The following is a 19,677-nucleotide window of genomic DNA, read 5'->3' on the forward strand; positions in this document are numbered from 1 at the left end:
GTTCATCCTGGAACCTCAGGGTTGGTGTATTATTTAGCAAGGGGGTCAGCACAATTAACTGACCCCATCCTGTAGTAGAGTGGACCTCTTGATACAGTAGGACTGGTGTCCTTCTAAGAAGAGACACAGGGGAGAGAGCCTTGTGCACACAGAGGCTGAGGCTGGAGTAATGAGTCTATAAGCCACAAACACCAAGGACCACCGGGGCTATCAGAGGCTGGAAGAGGCCAGGAAGGACTTTCCCTTCCAGCCTTCACAGGAATCATGGCCCTGCCAATACCCTGATTTCGGATCGGGCCTCCAGAACACCGAGAGAACAATTTTCTGATGTTTTAAACTTCCTAGCCTAAGGTACTTTAGCATCAGGAAACACACCTACAGGAGAAGAATACAAAGACTGAGGGGAAGCAAATGGAACACAAGACAGTTCTGTGTCCTTCACAATCCTCTCCCCAGCTTCCAGGAACTCTGCTCACCCCTATCCAGCACCTTCTGGGCCTCCTTAATGGCATAGTCCTCCTGCTGTCGGTAGTATATCTGCACTGATGCAGCCTCCCGCCACTGGACCAGGACCTAAGGGGAGATGAAGAGCAGAGATGTGATCATGGCACATCCTGACTTCCCAGGACACCCCAGCTGTGCTGGCAGCTCCTCATGGAATAAGCCCAGTTGGGAACACGGCACACATGCACATTTTGGGAAACGCCAGCCAGCCACACAGGCAATGACCAAACCCCCAGTCCCCACAGGAAGCCCAGTATCTCAGGTGATGGGACTATTCTATAGAAGAACTTAAACTTCCTACCGGCCATCAAAAAGTCATTATGTGGGTTTTTGTTCTATTATTACTTGTTAAATGAAGCTATATGTTATATGCATGCAAGTTTTTTTAAGTTTAGTTATTTATTTTGAATTTTTTTTAATGTTTATTTATTTTTGAGAGACAGAGCATGAGCAGGGAAGGGGCAGAGAGAGAGGGGGAGATACAGAATCCAAAGCAGGCTCCAGGCTCTGAGCTGTCAGCACAGAGCCCAACACAGGGCTTGAGCTCACAAACCGTGAGATCGTGACCTGAGCCAAAGTCGGATGCTTAACCAACTGAGCCACCCAGGCACCCCTAGTTATTTGAGAGACAGAGAGGGAGAGAGAGAGAGCACGAGCGAGTGCACAACCAGGGGAGGGGCAGAGAGAGAGGGAGAGAAAGAGAATCCCAAGTGGGCTCTGCACTGTCAGTGCAGAGCCCGATGTGGGGCTTGAACCCACAAACAGTGAGATCATGACTTGAGCCAAAATCGAGTCAGACGATTAACCAACTGAGCCACCCAGGTGCCCTAAGTTTATTTTTGAAAGAGAGAGCATGCACCAGAGCACGAATGGGGGAGGGGTAAGAGAGAGAGAGAGAGCGCACAAGAGAGCATCCCAAGCAGGCTCCATGCTGTCAGCACAGAAGCCAACATGGGGCTCAATCTCATGAACTGTGACCTATGCCAAAATCAAAAGTCAGACACTCAGCCAACTGAGCCACCCAGGTGCCCCTGCATGCAAATCTTTCACACTGAGACACACACGAAATCACACTAACAGAACACTTTACAAAGAAGTCAAGCAGCCAGGGGACACTTGCTGCCCAGGCATGAATGCCATTCCCCGCACAAAGGCCTTCTCCCTTCCATGCCCTGAAGCAGAGTCCTGACCCTCCTTCCAGGGCTGGCCTTGGAGCTTTTCTGACAACAGATTGGGCCTTGACTTTGTGTTACTCTTCATCCTCGGGAGGCTTCAGAGTTGTCAGGACCAGTACCAGTGCCTCCTAGCCTTCAAGCAGGTGAACCACTGCTGTTCTGGGTTCCTGGCAAACTGCTTTTTTCTAAAACATCCCCAAGTCCAGGGACCACTTCTGTCATTCCTCCCCATCTGTAACATGCCTTCTTCCTACAGCTGCATCCTGGCATGCCCTCCCTCCTCTAGCACGGGGGACGGGCCCCACACATAGCATTTGGGGGCCACTTCCCACGGATGATGACCAACAATCTCACATTCCTGGGGTGCTCTATGCTTTCCAGAAAGCCTCTGCAGCCACAAAACCAGCCACAATGAGTGAGCAACCTCTTCTGATAAAAAGACAGAAGCATGCTTAGTTTGTCCCAGTGGAAAATTCCACATGTGTAGGAAATACTGGTTCTGGTAAGAACCAGTTTGCTCACTATGTTTTTGTTTTAATGGATATTGGTTATTAATTCCGTAAAAAAAAAAAATTAATAAATAAAACCCAACTAAATGCTCACACAGCTGTTATGTATGCATAGAGGAGGGTGTTAGCCCATTTCCCAGGTTCCACGTTCAGTGCAAATCTTTGGTGCCACCCCCTCGCAGAAGCACAGTTCCAAACCCTCCTGGGTGACCAGCTGGTCTCCTCATGCCTCACCTTGGAACACAAGGTCTGCCTATAGTGAGCACTTGCTTGGGAGGTTTTCTTTGCTTCATTCACACGGGCCATGGTGTTCTCTCTCCAACGATGGAACACATTCCTGTAGGACACAGGCCGGGGAGATGGGGGTGACACCAGTGTGGAGACAGTACAAGGTTTCTGTGAGCCGTTTCTGGTTCTTCCACTCATTCCTCAGTCGAGGTACAAGGTACCTTGGACTCCTTGTCCCTAACAATATTGGTCTCACTGGCAGCCATGTTTATGCTGACACAGACATTCAACACATGGCTGGTGAGCACCTGCCCTGTGCCAGGCACTGGGGGAGCACTGGGGGCACCATGGTGAACAAGACCAAATATGACGTCCACACACGTTAATGTGCTGCAGGGCACACAGAACGGTGACAGTGTAGGTGAGTCATGCCATAAGAGAGGCACAGATAGAGATGGCATAAGGGCACTGGAGCCCCATCACCATGCACGCTGCTGAGTTAGTTCAGGGACTCCCTCTTCCTCATTCTGTCTAAAGAGCTGGACGGGCACTTCCCTGGAGGGTGGAGATGTTAAGTCCACAAGACCCACCACCAACAAGCAGTCTGGAATATGATATGCTGAACAAATCCAGAGGAAGGAAAATAAAGAGCAGAATGAGGGAGGTCTGCCAGGAAGCAGTGAGTATACAGCCGGGTTTAGCAAGAGCTGGAGGGTGGACTCATGACAGAGCTGGAGCTGAGAGAGCAAGTGACTGAAGGGTGTGAGAGATGCCTCTGGAATCAGTGAAAGGCCTGGAGGACCAAGCGGGAAGGCAGGTGAGGCGGGGCTGAGGCCAAGGGAGCCACTGCAGCCCTGGAGCAGGAGGTGCTCAATCTTGCAGGGGAGGGAGCCGTGTTGAGAGGAGCAAGACAAGTGGGAGTTCTCGCAAATGTCCAAGTGACGGCTGCCTCCTCGAGACCCCACTCTGCACATAGCAGGAATTTGAGACAGGAGATGAACCAATGAATAGGGTGCTTGCTGTGGAAATGCCAAAGCCACGCTGTGAGCGTCCGGCCCGGCTCTGGAGTCTGCGCCCCATTCCTAGGGCTGGGCCCAGAGATGCCGAGAGACTCACCATAGCAGCTGCCTCTTGTGCTGGCTCTCCCTGGCCGCCACCTCCCGTAGGACGCTCTGCACCTGGCTCTGGTAAGTCTGTGGGAGACCAAGAGGACTAGGAGCCAGCTGTGGGCCCACACCACTCCCTATATCTAGGCAGGCCTCACAGGTGCTGTGATGCCCAGGGCACTCACCACAGAGGGGGCAAAGGCCAAGAGCCCAGAGTCCCAAGGTCAGAAGAGTGCCCGGACAATAGGCCACTTGGACGGTAAGGCTGGTACCTCCAGCAGCACTTGTTTTTACTTTGCTGAGGGAGGATCAAAGAGTTCAGCCCTGTGGTTGTAAGACCCACAGCCCAGGTACCTTGCTCTTTGTGAGGCTTGTGGAATTACTCGCTCCAGCAGGGGCAGGGAGAACAAGGAAGGGAAGCCAAGTCTCCAGCAACCCCCCCCGCCCCCCCCCCCCGGCGAGGCGGGACATGGACGAAAGCAGCAGCCCCTACCCCCCAGGCGTGCAGCGCCCTGTGCAGCAACGTGTGCCGGTGATGCAGGTTGGCGCGCGTCAGCTCCCGCTGCTCAGCATCGCGCAGGGCCAGGCACTGTGGACAGAAAGAAGGGCCAGGGGCCCAGGGGTGGCTCAGCTGTGCCTCTGTCTTACACCCAGCCTGGGTACTTGGGCCTGAGTCCTCATCTCTGAATAGATATCTTTTGGGGGCTTTGTGAGGATCAGGTGGGGCAAGTGCCTGACTCGGGGTAAATGCTCAAGCAATGGTGATGGTCTAAACACTTTTTACCCCAAGTAGGATGCTTATAAATGGTTAGACCAGGAATTTTACGTTCAGTGGGTTCAGGCAAGAACCTAAAAGAATATTAGGGACTTTGAGCCAATCATCTCACGAAACCAGGTTAGCGTTTCCTCCTCTGCTGCCGGGCCTCTCCCCCATGCTCAGAGGCAGGTGGTTGCCAAGAGGCTGTAGAGAAGCCATATGTCCGCTCTGAGTCACGCTGACACACAGCTCCGCCTGGCCACAACCACATGAGGGGGCGTCTATGCCAAAGCCTTACCTCCCTCCACCTGTTCCAGGCCCAGTGGAGGAGCCGTACCGAGTGGAATTCTGCAGCCAGCATTAGGCCCATCTTCCTATGGGGAGGGTTGGAGTCAGCATGGCAGCCTGGACCTGGGCACCCCTCACGGTCCCTGGCCCCTACCTAGTGGTTCTTAAATTGGAGGAGAAGGGGACCAAGACCTTCTCTGAAGAGCTGCCAAAGGATGTGGGTTCTCACCTCAGGAAAGTGAGCACCTAGTCAAATTTTTGCATACAACTAAAGGGCTCAAGTACCAGTGAAGCACATTCATGTGCAGGCAACTTAGGAGGTTAAATGTGGCCAGAATTTGAGAGTGGGGGAGATCCTCACAGCACAAAGTGGGTGCAGAAAGGCATCAAAGCAGGACAGTGTCTGCAGTATCCATGTGGGCTGTCTGCCCCAGCTCTCTCTGACCACACAGTGTGGTAAAAACTGCCACAACCTGTCCCCAGGCTGTAGCCGCTGGTCCTAGGGGAGGTCAGCTACCCTGAAATGGGCTCATCAGTCTAGTCCCTGGCCACGGTCACTTTGAATGGGCCCCAACCAGTGAGTAGGATGCATCCAATGGATAGGACCTCAGATCCACGGAGCATGTCTGTCCCTAGTTGAGTTCCTGAGGCTGGGAGCCCCAGGAGGTACCCCAGGATACTTTCACTTGAGCCCTGGTTTTGCATAGACTGTATCAGGTAGAATTTCTGGAACTTAAAACCAGAGTCTAGGCTAACAGGACTCTCCGATGGGCATTCAGAGCTGATGGCACTGCCACTATGGTCAAAGCTGGCCTGAGATGGCAGAGCGTCTGGGCCAGAAGCAGCCCCTCACTCTGTTCTCAGCCCTCGGGCACTCTCCCTCCAGATGTAGAAAGCCTTCCTGAGCTGTGTGTGGTGGTGGTGGGCACAGGCCACTGCTTGCCGCTGCCGCTCCTGGTGACAAGCTGCTGCCTGTTGGTGCCACGTGGACCAGGACCTTCGCAGAAGCTGCCGCTCTGAATGAAGGATGGCCTGGGGCAGGACAGCAGGGAAAGAACAGAGCGGGTCAGGTAGCATGGGTACAGGAGCCAAGAAGAATCTACAGGCCAAAAATAATGACCAAGGCCAAAGAAATGGGCTTTAACAAGCTGCCCTGGCCTAGAAGCCACATATAGACTCTGCTGACAAAGTCAATAGGCATCTCACGCCCTGCCCTGTCTCGTGAGTCCTGGTCACAGGCAGAACACCCCTCAGTGTGGGTCTGGGTTCCAGGCAACATCCAGAGCAGAAGAGGCAGCAAGTGCAAAGACTTGAAACAGGTCTTACCTCCTCAGGGATGGCCACTTACCATTCTCTCTGCCAGGCGGTTTTCTCGATGCTGAAACATCTTCTGCCACCACACAGCAAATACTTTCCTCTCCAGCATTTCCCTAAAAATGGCAAACATCATCATCATAATAATGGACTTAAAACAAAGCAACTACAAAAAAACAATGAGAAGTTCCAAATAATTGGATTTTTCCTCTTATGCTATTGAATAAGTTGATGGCACGCCTGGGTGGCTCAGTTGGTTGAGCATCTGACTTTGGCTCAGGTCATGATCTCATGGTTCGTGGGTTCGAGCCCCAAGTCAGGCTCTGTGCTGACAGCTTGGAGCCTGGAGCCTACTTCAGATTCTGTGTCTCCCTTTCTCTCTGCCCTTCTCCTGCTCGTGCTCTGTCTCTCTCTCTCAAAAATAAATAAATAAACATTAAAAAAAAAGGTGAATAAGTTGATATGGGGGGGAAGGAAAGAGAAAGACCAGGAAAGCAAACAACAGTAACCAAAAAGCCCCACAGACAACCCAATACTCTCCAAGTGATTTCTGGTGTCAGCGAAGCATTCACACAGTACGTAAAAGACTGACTTTGAGACCTTGTCTCTTCATCAGTTCAGTTCCACACTGAATTACTAACAGTGCTCAATGATCATTAGTGAAAGCCTTTCTAGTTCATTCTGACCAGCCAGGTTGCTGCTACATAAATCCCTGTGGGAAGTGGTTGAAAACAGATTCCAGGCCTCCGGGAATTACTGTGGCCCCAGGAAATGGTAGGTCTGAAGTGGGCCCCTAGAAATGATGTTTAAAACAAGTGTTCCAAGTGAGACAGACAAGGAGACAGGTTTGAGAACCACTGCTTCGTCACCTCTGCCTAGGACTCCCTACTCACCATAATGACGTCAAATCCTGCAAAAGCAGCACTGGGACAACTGGTCAATGGCCACTAGGAGCTGTGCATTGGTAAAACCATGGAACAAAATATATGATGCAACTGTTTTTAGCCCTGGACAGCAGGCAACACAGACTGTGATACTTAGAGACCAGAAACAAGTAAGGTGAGCTCTCTGGTTGCCCAGACTTTCTGCCCAAGGGCATGTTCTGAACCATGGGGGCAGGGGGAGGGAATCCAAGCAGAGAAGGACAGTTTCACAGAGTTGAGGCAGAGACTAGAGTTCAAAACTGCAGGTGAAAGACTGTATGGACACATGTGGCCTTCCTGAACCTGGGCAGGTAGAGAACTCGCCCTGCCCCAGAGGCATGCTCACAGACACCTTGCACACTCCATAAGGGGAACACCCAAACTTCCATGTGAGTCTGCTCCATCTACATATAACACTGTACAGGCAGGCTCTGTGAGGCTGATAGCTGATATCAGGGCTGACAGCTGGACGGAGATGACCAGAGGTTGGAAAGGGCTGGGAGATGGAGTTCAGACCCAGCCTGAATGGAGAGACTTTGCTGAGAACATCAGAATTCAGAAAGGCTAAGCCTCAGTAACAAGAGCTATGCTCTAACACTGAAGACAACATTTAAAGAGCTTCCACATGAGGTGCCTGGCTGGCTCGGTTGATAGAACATGCAACTCTTGATCTCAGTGTGGTAAGTTCAAGTACCATGCTGGGTATAGACATTACTTAAAAAATAAAATCTTGGGGCGCCTGGGTGGCTCAGTTGGTTGGACGTCTGACTTCGGCTCAGGTCATGATCTCACGGTCCGTGAGTTTGAGCCCTGCGTCGGGCTCTGTGCTGACAGCTCAGAGCCTGGAGCCTGTTTCGGATTCTGTGTCTCCCTCTCTCTGACCCTCCCCCGTTCATGCTCTGTCTCTGTCTCAAAAATAAATAAACGTTAACAAAAAAAATTAAAAAAAATAAATAAAATCTTACACACACACACACACACACACACACACAGACCCACACAAATGAAGAATAGAATCATACTTGATACGATCAACAGGAACCACCAGAAGAAACAGCAACTATTGCCTGCCAGAATAAAATGCAAAACGCTTTAAAGGAAAAATAGCTGTCAACAAGACAATGACCCAAATGTTGGTATCAGCAAACACTTAAAAAGTTATTATAAATAAGTTTGTGTACTTTTTTAAAAAAGTTTTATTTATTTACTTTGAGAGAGAAAGAATGAGAGCAGGAGAGGGGCAGAGAGAGAAGGAAAGAGAGAATCCCAAGCCGGCTCTGCACTGTCAGCACAGAGCCCAATGCGGGGCTTGAACTCACGAACTGGGAGATCATGACCTGAGCCAAAATCAAGAGTCTGATACCCAAATGACTGAGCCACCCAGGTGCCCCAAGTTTGTGTACTTAAGAGATGAACAAAATTAGTTAACAGACAAGGAATCTTGACAGAAAAATAGAAAGTACAAAAAAGAACCAAATGCTGTGGTGGCTCCTCAAAAAGTAAATGTAGAATTACCATATGATTTGGTGCATTCCACTTCCAGGTATATAAAACCAAAAGAACTAAAAGCAGGGACCCAAACATATGTATGTACAACGATGCTCACAGCAGCATTATCCACAATAGCTAAAAGGTAGAAATAATCCAAGTGTCTATGAACATACGGATGCATACACAAACTGTGGTATATACAATGGAACATTATTCAACCATAAAAAGGAATGAAATTCTTATACATGTTACGACACGGATAAACCTTGAAAACATTATGCTAAGTAAAATAAGCCAGACACAAAAGGTTTACTATTACACAATTCCATGTAAATGAGATACTTAGAATAGGCAAATTCAGAGACAGAAAGTAGATGAGAGGTTCCCAGGGGCTAGGAGTAGATGGAAATGGGAAGTTAATTTTTAATGGATACAGAATTTGTCTGGGATGATGAAAATGCTCTGGAAATGGATAGTGGTGATGGCTACATAATATCGCAAATGTGCTTAATGCCACTGAATTGTGTACTTAAAAATTACCAATATGGTAAGTTTTATGTTATGTTTTACCAGAATTGGGAAAAAAGAAAGGAAGAAAGAAAATTCTAGACCTGAAAAGTACCATATCTGAAGGAGAAAAACCACTGGATGAGCTACAAATGAGAAAGTGAAGGAAAGAGACCACTAAAGACTTTCTATTGGAAGATCAATAGAAAGTACCCAATCTGAAAAAGAGAGAAAAAGAAAAAAAAACAAACAGAGCCTCAGTGACCTGTGGGACAACATCACATAGTCTAACATTGTGTAATTATAGAGTCATAGAAAGAGGGAAGAAAGGATATAGGATAGATAAATTATTTAAAGAAATAATGGTAAAAGACTTTCCAAATTTGGTGGTGGTGGTGGTGGAGGGGGAAACACCTCAGATTTAAGTTAGCTCAACTAACCCCAAGCAGGATAAACACAAGAAAACTACACTTAAAACATATCACACTCCAAACTGTTGAAAACCAAAGCTTAATAAAAACATCTTAAAGGCAAAGGAAGAGAGACAGATTACATCCAGGGGAAGAACAATACAAATGATGGGTGACTTTACAACATAAATAATGGAGGCCAGAAGACAAGGGAAGATGTCTTTAAAAGACTTGGGGGGCTCCTGGGTGGCTCAGTCGATTGACCGACAGACTTCAGCTCAGGTCATGATCTCATGGTTTGTGAGTTCAAGCCCCGCGTCGGGCTCTGTGCTGACAGCTCAGAGCCTGGAGCCTGCCTCTGATTCTGTGTCTCCCTCTCTCTCTGCCCCTCCCCCACTCATGCTCTGTCTCTGTCTCAGAAATAAATAAACATTAAAAAAAATTTTTTTAAGTAAATAAATAAATAACTCAGGAGTGAGGGGTGGAGAAATCAACTCATTGTTCCATATCTAGGAAAAGGTCCTTTTTTGTTTTTTTTTAAGTTTATTTATTTTGAGACAGAGTGAGTAAGCAAGAGAGAGCATGAGCAGGGGAGGGGCAAAGAGAGAGAATCCAAGCAGGCTCTGTATTGTTAGCATGGAGCCTGACACGGGGCTCAAACCCAGGAACTGGGACACCGTGGCCTGAGCTGAAACTAAGAGTTGGACACTTAATGGACTGAGCCACCCAGGCACTGCCAGGAAAAGGTCCTTTAAAAATGAGAGTGAGAGTGAAAGAACCATCAACAAAAGCAGAGATAATTCATCTCCAGCTGACTTATACTATAAAAATGCTAAAGGATCTTCTTCAGGCTGAAAAGATGAAAGCATACAGATGAAAACTCAGATTTATAGGAAGAAACAAAGAATATTAAATATGGAAAATATGTGAGTACGTATAAAAGACTGTTTTTTCTCCTGTTAATTTTTAAAAAGAATTCTGTTTAAAGCAAAAATAGTAACATTACATGGGTAAAATGTAGGACAAATACCATCAAGGATAGAGAGGAAAGGAATTCTACTGTTTTTATATTCTTACACTTAACATGAAGTGGTATGATAGAACTAAATAGGTAATAAATTAACGATGCATATTATAATTCCTGGAATGACAATTTTATTTATTTTTTTTAAGTTTATTTATTTTGAGAGAGAGAGACAGCGCGTGCGGGAGGATGTATGAGCAAGAGAGGGGCAGAGAGAAAAAGAGGATCCCAAGCAGGCTCTGTGCTGTCAGCACAGAGCCCACCACAAGGCCCAAATCCATAAAACTGTGAGATCATGACTGGAACCAATATCAAGAGTCAGCCACTCAACCAATTGAGCCACCCAGGCATCCCTAGAAAGACAATTTTAAAAATACAAAAGGTATAGAGCTAAAGAGTCAATATAGGAAATAAAATGTAAATTTTAATTTACTTTTAATGTAAATTTAAATTTTAATTTACTTTTAATGTAAATTAAAATTTAAATGAACAATTAAAATTGTCCACTTAAATGAACAATTAAAATTTTTCATTTAAATGAACAATTAAAATTTTTTTAAATGAATAAGGCAGAAAAGAAGGAACAGAGAAACAAAAACCGGACATAGGCTCCAGCCCAACCATATCAACAATTACATTAAATATAAATGAACCACACACTAATTAAAAAGCAGAAATTGTCAGACTGGATAAAAAATTAACTTCAACTATATGCTGTTTACAGGAGACATGCTTTAATTAAATAGGAAGACAAACAGATAAACTGAAAGTAAGAGTAGGAAGGGTAAACCATGTAAACTGTAAACATAAAAAAAGCTGGTGAGAATATTTTAAGTCAAAGTAGACTTTGAGAAAAGAACTAGTACCAAAAATAAGGAGGTTCATTTCAAAATGATACAAGGGCAATTCATGAGGAAAACATAACAATCATAACTGTACATGGACCAAATAACAGAGCTTCCAAAAACATGAAGCAAAACTGTTAGTATTACCAGGAGAAATAGACAAATCCATAATCATAACTAGAGATTTTTTTTTCTTTAGAGAAAGAGAGAGAGAGAGAGAGAGAGAGAGAGAATGCTCACACAAGTGGGAGAGGGGCAGAAGGAGAGGGAGAGACAGAATCCCAAGGAGGCTCCATGCCCAGCACAAAGCCTGACACGGGGCTTGATCGTATATGACCATGAGATCACGACCTGAGCTGAAATCAAGAGTCAGATGCTTAACCAGCTGAGCCACCCAGACATCCCATAGCTAGAGATGTTTAACACTCCTCTGTAGTAATTGAGAGAACAAGTAGACAAACAAAACACCTGTAAGGATATAAAAATTTGAAGATGATTACCAACCAAATCATCCTAATAGACATTTATAGAATACTATACCCAACAACTGTAGTATAAACATTCTTTTAAAGTGCACATGGGAAAAAACAAAAGTTCACCAAAAGAGACCACATATATGTGACCATAAAACATGTCAAAACACTCAAAAACTGAAGTTATACAAGGTATGTTCTCTACCACAATGGAATTAAATTAATAATTAAAAACAATAGTATATTGGGGTACCTGGGTGGCTTAGTTGGTTAAGTGTCCAACTGTGACTCAGGTCATGATCTCGGGGTTTGTGGGTTCAAGCCCCACATTGGGCTCTGATCCTGCTTTGGATTCTGCGTCTCCCTCTCTGTGCCCCTCTCCCACTTGTGCTCTCCCCCCCCCTCAAAAATAAATAAAAACAAAAACAAAAAAAACACAATATATCAAGAAAATTCCTATTTGAACATTCCTATTGAAATTGAAAATTCCTATTTGAACATTTAAAATGGATAATCGAACAACAACAAAAAGAAAAGGTGGGGGTGAATGGCTGGCTCAGTTGACGGAGCGTGCGATTCTTGATCTTGGGGCTATAAGTTCGAGCCCCCATGCTGGTGTAGAGATTGCTAAAAAATAAATAAAAATTAAAAAAAACCCCAAAAACCGTGATTTGTGCTTCCATCTTAAGGTTAAGAAAAAAAAAAAAAGAGGGCAAATTAAATCTGAAGTAAGTAGAAAGAGAAGCAAAATGAAGAGCTGGAATCAATGTAAGAAAAATATACAATAAGAAAATCAGTAAAGCAAAAGTTAAAAAAAAAACACAACCTGATAATTCCTAGTGAGACTAATCAAGAAAAAAAGAGAAAAAACACAAATTACCCAAATCAGGAATGAACAGGGTAGTATCATCATTAATTCTACAGACATTAAAAGAGTCAAAAGACACTTTTATGAACAGCTTTCTGCCACTAAATGTGACACCTTGGATAGAACGAAAAATTCCTTGAAAAACAGAGCTCATCAAAACTAACACGAAAAGAAACTTAGTAGCTCTATATCTATTTTCAAAATTAAATCTGTAACCAAAAACATATCCATAAAGGAAACTCTAGGTCCAGATAATTTCACTATTAAATTCTACAAAAATTTGAAAGAAATAAGAAAGACAAACATTACAAGAAAACTATAGACCAATATCCCTCATGAAAGTACATGTAAAATTTTCAAATAAAACATTAACAGACCAAAATCAACAGCATGTGAGGGACACCTGGGTGGCTCAATTGGTTAAGCATGTGACACTTGATTTCGGCTCAGGTCATGATCACATGGCTTGTGAGTTCGAGCCCTGCATGCGAAGCCTGCTTGGGATGCGGAGCCTGCTTGGGATGTGGAGCCTGCTTGGGATTCTCTCTCTCTCTCTCTCTCTCTCTCTCTCTCTCTCTCCCTGTGCCCCCTCCCCCTAACTCTCTCTCTCTCAAAACAAATAAACAAAAACTTTTACAATATTTTTAAAAAATCAACAGCATGTGGAAAAGATAATATATCATGGCTAAGGGGGTTCTATATCTCAGGAATATGGGTTGATTTAATATAGGAATCAGGAAAACCATATGATCATCTCAATAAATAAAGAAAAAGCATCTGGAAAAATTTAACCACCATTCATAATAAAAACTCTCAATAAACAAAAGGGAACACTGTCAATCTAATAAAGGGTATCTATAAAAATACTCAATGGTGAAAACTGTTTTTGTTTTCCCAAGGTAGGAAAAAGACAATTATGTATCCTCTCATTACCTCTGCTCAAGACTTTACTGGAGATGCTAGTTAGTGCAATAAGACAAGACTTTATATAATGGGATCATACAGTATGTGTTTGGTTGTATCTGGCTTTTATTTATTTTTTAGAGAGAAAGAGAGAAGAAGAGAGGGGCAGAGGGAGAAAGAGGGAGACAGAGAGAATCTTAAGCAGGCTCCATGCCCAGCACAGAGCTGACATGGGGCTTCATCTCACGACAGACTCAAATCAGTAAATGAATCTAGAAAGGTCACAAAGCACAAGGTATCAGTTGTATTTCTATACTGTAGGACAAACAATTGGAAATGAATTTTTAAAATAATTCTATTCACAGTATCATAAAAAAGGCATTTAGGAATAAATTTTATAATATACATACAAAACTCCTATGCAAAGTTACAAAACATTGAGAAAACAAAGAAAAGCTATATAAATAGAGACGTTCATGTTCACTTATTGGAAGTATCAATATGTTTAAGACGTCCAATCTCTCCTAAATTGATCTATATAGATTCAGTGCAATCCCAAATAAAAAAAATCCCAGGAAAAATAAAATTGAAGAACTGATTTCAAAACTTGCTATAAAGATACAATAATCAAGACAGTATGGTAACAGCATAAGGATAAATGAGTAAATAAATGGAACAGAAGAGAAAGTCCAGAAATAGATGCAAACTGATTTTCAACAAAGGTGTCAAGGTAATTCAATTCAGGAATAAAAAGTCTTTTCAACAAATAGTACTGGAAAAACCTGAAAAACAGAAAAAAGTTAATTCTTGGCTCCTACCTCAGACCATATACAGAAAAAAGTTCAAGATGATCACAGACCTACATGAAATGCTAAAACTATAAACCTTCCAGGGGAAATGTAGGAAAATATCTTTTAAGATCTTGGGTATAGGTAAATATTTTTTTAGAGAAAACCCAAAAATCAGTAATTATAAAAGAAAAAATTTGATGAACTGGACTGTAACAAAATTAAACAGGCTTGCTCATCGAAAAAATACTGTTAATTCATAAAGCCAGCTGCAAGGAAATGGTTTCTCCCAAGGTATGCAGCAGTTAGTTGTAAAATGCCACAAGGGCTTCTTTACTCTGAGTAGTGATTTCTTCCTTACCAATGATGCTCCAGACAAGCTTTGCTGTTTTCATTTATTCCTGAGGGCACACATAACAGTACTCCCTAGTGAACCCCACTGCTCATCCCTCCTAATTTTGCCTCAGAAACAGCAAACAATCCAGGGCGCCTGGGTGGCTCAGTTGAGTGTCCTACTTTGGCTCAGGTCATGATCTCACAGTTCGTGAGCTCGGACCCCACATCAGCTGTCTGCTCTTAGCACAGAGCCTGCTTAGGATCCTCTGTCTCCCTCTGTCTCTGCCCCTCTCCTGCTTGCTCTCTTTCAAAAATAAACATAAAAAAAAAAAAAAAAAAAAAAAACAAGAAAGAAAGAAATAGTGAACAATCCAAAACTAATTCCTGTTTCTCTTTTCCCTCTTCAGAATCCTTTAGTGGGAACACAAACCTTACAAATTCCTTTCCCTCAGAAACAGCACCATTCCAGAATTCCTCTGGAATTCCCTCCTTCAAAGGCAATCAATCTGGCTTGGTAAAACTACAGACTTTTGATCCTGGCTGATGAGGCTTTAAAAAGATGCTCAGCATTATTAGTCGACAGGGAAATAAGACAGCACTCCACATCAACCAGAGTGGCTCAATTAAAAACACTGTCAAAACCAAATGTTGATGAGGATATGGAACAACCAGGCTGGCGGGTGTATAATGACACGACCCCCTGTAGGATTAAGATTAAGCATATCTCTACCCTGTGATCCAGAAGTCGGCTTCTAGTATCTACTCAAGAGAAATGACAACACCATCCACCTAAAGGTTCACAGCAGATTTATTCATAATGGCCTCAAACTGGCAACAACTCATATGTTTAAATGGATCAAAATATTGTCTTATATTCATACAATACTACTCAGCAAACAAGAAACATGGCTCAACCTCAAAAACATTACATTGAACTTTAAAACAAGTCAGACACTGGGGCGCCTGGGTGGCTCAATGGATTAAGCATCTGACTCTTGATTTCCGCTCAGGGGATGATCTCACTGTTGTGAGATCAAGCCCCATGTCAGCTCTGTGCTGGGCATGGAGCCTGCTTAAGATTCTCTCTCTCTCCCTCTGTCCTTCCCTTCTCTCTCTCTCTCTCTCTCTCTCTCTCTCTCTCAAAAGATAAATAATAAAAGCCAGAAACAACAGAACATACACTGTATGATCCCATTATATAAAGTTCAAAAACATGCAAAATTAACCTGGGATGATAGTTACATGTGAGGGTTAGGAATTAACTGGAAGGAAATGAGGGAACTTTCTGAGGTGATGGAAATGTTGTGGATCTTGACTGGGTTGTTGATTATCCAGGTATACAATTTGTGAAAACTCATCAAACTATTTACTTAACATATGTGCCTTTCACTATTAATTTTAGCTCAATTAAAAAAAAAAAAAAAAGACAAACCAGTCTTGTCTCATTCTCAGAATAGTATTTCACTGGTAGGTTAAGAAACGACAATTTTTAGTTGCCATTCATGAGCTCCCACTATAAATTCTGTCCATATTCCTAAGATATTTAAAAAATACCCTAAGAATTATGGAAAAATAGAACATACATATTTTGGGGGAACTCTGATTTGCTAAACTCCGTACGAAACCTACGAATATTCATTTGCTGTAGGAATCACAAATCAATTCTAGGGGTTAGGAGGAAGGTTGATATCTTGTGCTGACATTCCGCTTGTATTCCACATGGATTATCTCACTACTTTTCATGACAACCCTATAAGATAGGGTCTGAACTCGGGCCTGTCTACCTTCCAAGCCAGGCTCTCCATCACTTTGCTCCCTCATGACCAGAAAGGCAGGAACCTAAAAAACTAAGTTTTCTAAAAAGATCCAACTAAACTAAAACAAGATAAAATCCAGATCAGGCTAAATCCACATCAGGTCTTGGTTATCTTCCAAGCCTTCTGGCTACTTCCCTGTCTCCAATTCACCCTCCACCTTTTTGTCTCAAGAATGATAACTGTAAAATCACCCAAGACTGATCCCCAACAAAAATCCTTTAATTAAAATTTTTTTTTTAAAACTTCTACTTTTTTTTAAGTTTATTTATTTATTTTGAGAGAGACAGAGACAGTACAAGTGGGGAAGGGACAAAGAGAGAGAGAGAGGAAGACAGAGAATCCCAAGCAGGTTCCACATGGTCAGCATGGAGCCCAATGTGGGGCTTGAACCCATGAAACTCTGAGATTAGGACCTGAGCTGAAACCAAGAGTCAGATGCTTAACCGAGTGAGCCACCCAGGTGCCTCAACAAAAATTCTTTTAGAAACTCCTCTTGGCTATTGTGTGTGCGTGCGTGTGTGTGTGTGTGTGTGTGTGTGTGTGTGTGTGTGTGTTTAATGTTTATTTGTTTTTGAGAGAGACAGAGTATGAGCGGGGGAGGGGCAGAGAGAGAGGGAGACACAGAATTCAAAGCAGGCTCCAGGCTCTGAACTGTCAGCACAGAGCCCAATTCGGGGCTCAAACTCATGAGCTGTGAGATCATGACATGAGCTGAAGTTGGACACTTAACTGACTGAGCCACCTAGGTACCCCTCCTCTTGGCTATTTTCAAAGTACTCTCAAAATGTGAAAGTCTCTGCAGCATGCCAAAATACAAAAAAGCAACAGAATAAATCATGACTTTGTAAAAGAAACAAAGGGTGTGTGTGTGTGTGTGTGTGTGTGTGTGTGTGTGTTAAGTATTAATGACATTTTTCAAAGGAATCTTATATCAGACATCAATACAGGAACTAGGTAAAGGTGAAGCCATGGTCTGCAGAAGGGGAAAAGGTAAGTGCTGTCCCCTTGTCAGCCTCTAATTTCTCAGGGCTTCCCCCTAATAATCTTCTCCTTGAACTTTGTGCTAAGGACTCAAATTTCTGGCTGATCCCCTCAGACTAGCATTCAGAGTCCTTCAAAGTCAAAATCATTGTAACTTCTCCTACATCCCTGCCTCTTGGTCTCTCTGTCCTAAATTGATATACACTTTTCTCAGGGCAATCTCCACAACTATCACTTTACTAGTTACATGCACCTGCTTAAACATCTGTTACCTTTCTATGGGCCTGGGTGATCCCCTGGGTCTGGTCCTCCTCATCTTGCCCACTCCTGCCATCCATCTTCACCCCTCAGCTCATAGCATGCTTCCCCCAGGGACTTCCCTCAGCACCAGCTCTGAGCTCTAGAAGAACTCGGGGCTGACATAATTGAGGACACATGGATCTATTCTCTGGAATGGTTCCTCAATTGTTTCTTGTGTATCAGTCTTACCTCCTCACAAAGATTGAAAGTTTCTACAAAGTCATCAAAAAGATCTTCCTTTTGATCTAGCACAAAGTCCCTGGAGTCAAGGAGACCTGAACTGAAACCTGGCTCTGCCACTTACTGGTTGTTTTACATGGGGGAGTCATTTGTCATTTTGAGCCTGTTCTCTTAGGACTGCTGTGAGAAGGAAAATTATTAATGAAGTTGGTGATGTCATAGGTGAATGAGCTTATATATCTGTTTCCTTTCTCCCATCACACCACACCCACCACAGTGGTAGACACACAGTCAGTGATTATTAAGTTCTTTGTTATATTCTGCCAGAATGCAGCAAGGATCTGCTATGGGCAAATTTTACCTCTGTGGGAGCTAAAAAGACATAGCTCTCTGCTCTTTGCCCATCCTAATTTTGTTGACAACTGTATTTCAAACTTCAAAGTCAGGTCTAGCAGAACAGGAAGCAAGCATTTCAGGGAAATCACACTCAAGAATGCCTGCCAAGGCAAAGCAAGGTCTAACCACACTCTGATCCAGAAAGCTAATGGGCAGCTCTAATGGAGCTCACACTGGCTTGCAATGAGGAAAGGGGCATAAAACTCGGGCTGTTTTGAAAGCATTTGCAATAAAGATGAGCAAAAGCTTTCCCAGGAGAAATAGTGGCTGTCTTTTCCTGCTCCATGAAATCAATGAGCCCACCTAATTGAAAAACCAGGAAGAACCAGGGCCTAGGGGCCTAGGAAGCAGAAAAACAACACAAATGGCAGTGGGGGCAGCAGAATTAGACCCAAGAAGCCTGCACAGACAGGAGTTGCACAGCATACCTGTGAAAGAGTGCTGCTCTTGCATTGAGGACACTTTCCTGCTGGTGCCATCGCCAGAGTTTTCTCCATGCGTGAAAGGCCACAGGCAGGGCTCTCTGCTGGAAGTGACTGTCTGCTCTGGACTGCAGCCGCTACAGTAAAACAATGAATGGCCTTTATTTGTACTTTATATTATTAAAAAAAAATGACCTTTCAGGGTCACACTCTAGAGGGACGGTTGCTTTCTACACAAAACTGAGAAAAAGATTAAGATAATTATTTTTAATCTTTGTCAACACAACAGGTGAAGAATGAAATATGAGAAGGAAGAGATTTTTACTTTAAAAACAGGTTGAGCATCTCTTCACACATTTGTGTGTGTGCGCATATATACATGCATATATCTAAATGTTTTGTCCTATGTACTAAGTGTTCATACCATTGCCTGTTTTACATCTGCCAGTGCTTACCTCAGTGATATAAATGGGCTTTTTGAACCTTACAAAATTTATCAGTTGTCATGTGTGTTAACACTGTTCCCACCCTGTAATATATCTTTTGATTTTATGATGTTTATTTGCAATACAGATTCTTTAAATTTTTATGTAATTATGAAAGGCTACTACTATATCACTAAATATCAGTAGGAAGACAGAAAACCAACATAAAAAAATACATATGCCTTCATGATCCAAAACTTTGGGATAAAACATGTGGTAGATTTTAAAATAGGACCTCAAATTCTTGGGTCTTCCTTTACTGAAAAGTCCCATCCCCTTGAATCTGGGCAGGATAGTGACTGCTTTGACCAACAGAGAATGGTGAAAATATCAACATGTGACTTCGGAGGCTAGGTCATGAAAGGCCACACAGCTTGTGTCTGGTTCACTGTGACACTTTTGGAGTGAGCAGCGACATAGGAAGTCTGACCGCCCTGAGGTCACCATCATCATGCGTGAGACAATCTAAGCCTCTCAGAGAGGCCTGATGTAGGTGCTCTGGTTAACAATCCCAGATGAGCTCAGTCTTCGAGTTATTCTAGTCCAGGAACCAGCCATGTGAGTAAAGAAACTTCTAGATGATCCTAATGCCCTGCCATCAGACTTCCCAGCTGAGGCCCCAGTAATCACGGAGCAAAGACCAACCA

General features: G+C 43.7%; 1 protein-coding gene across 25 annotated transcripts in view; it reads right to left on the reverse strand.

The window, feature by feature from the left end:
- The window catches only part of SFI1 (SFI1 centrin binding protein), a 105,550-nt gene that overhangs the window by 8,313 nt on the left and 77,560 nt on the right, over positions 1 to 19,677 (reverse strand). For 20 of the 25 annotated variants that reach the window (XM_045457352.1, XM_045457344.1, XM_045457338.1 and 17 more), the window contains 9 exons: positions 18,552 to 18,682; positions 5,916 to 5,997; positions 5,421 to 5,599; positions 4,578 to 4,653; positions 4,016 to 4,111; positions 3,708 to 3,820; positions 3,533 to 3,628; positions 2,423 to 2,525; positions 477 to 573 (listed from right to left, as the gene is read on the reverse strand). In XM_045457352.1, coding sequence (XP_045313308.1) covers positions 477 to 573; positions 2,423 to 2,525; positions 3,533 to 3,628; positions 3,708 to 3,820; positions 4,016 to 4,111; positions 4,578 to 4,653; positions 5,421 to 5,599; positions 5,916 to 5,997; positions 18,552 to 18,682 — 973 coding nt within the window. The remainder of the gene's footprint in view (positions 1 to 476; positions 574 to 2,422; positions 2,526 to 3,532; positions 3,629 to 3,707; positions 3,821 to 4,015; positions 4,112 to 4,577; positions 4,654 to 5,420; positions 5,600 to 5,915; positions 5,998 to 18,551; positions 18,683 to 19,677) is intronic. The other 5 variants (XM_045457354.1, XM_045457347.1, XM_045457363.1 and 2 more) reach the window with 1 other exon arrangement.

This window comes from Leopardus geoffroyi, chromosome D3, assembly GCF_018350155.1.
Source record: "Leopardus geoffroyi isolate Oge1 chromosome D3, O.geoffroyi_Oge1_pat1.0, whole genome shotgun sequence".
NCBI lineage: Eukaryota > Metazoa > Chordata > Mammalia > Carnivora > Felidae > Leopardus > Leopardus geoffroyi.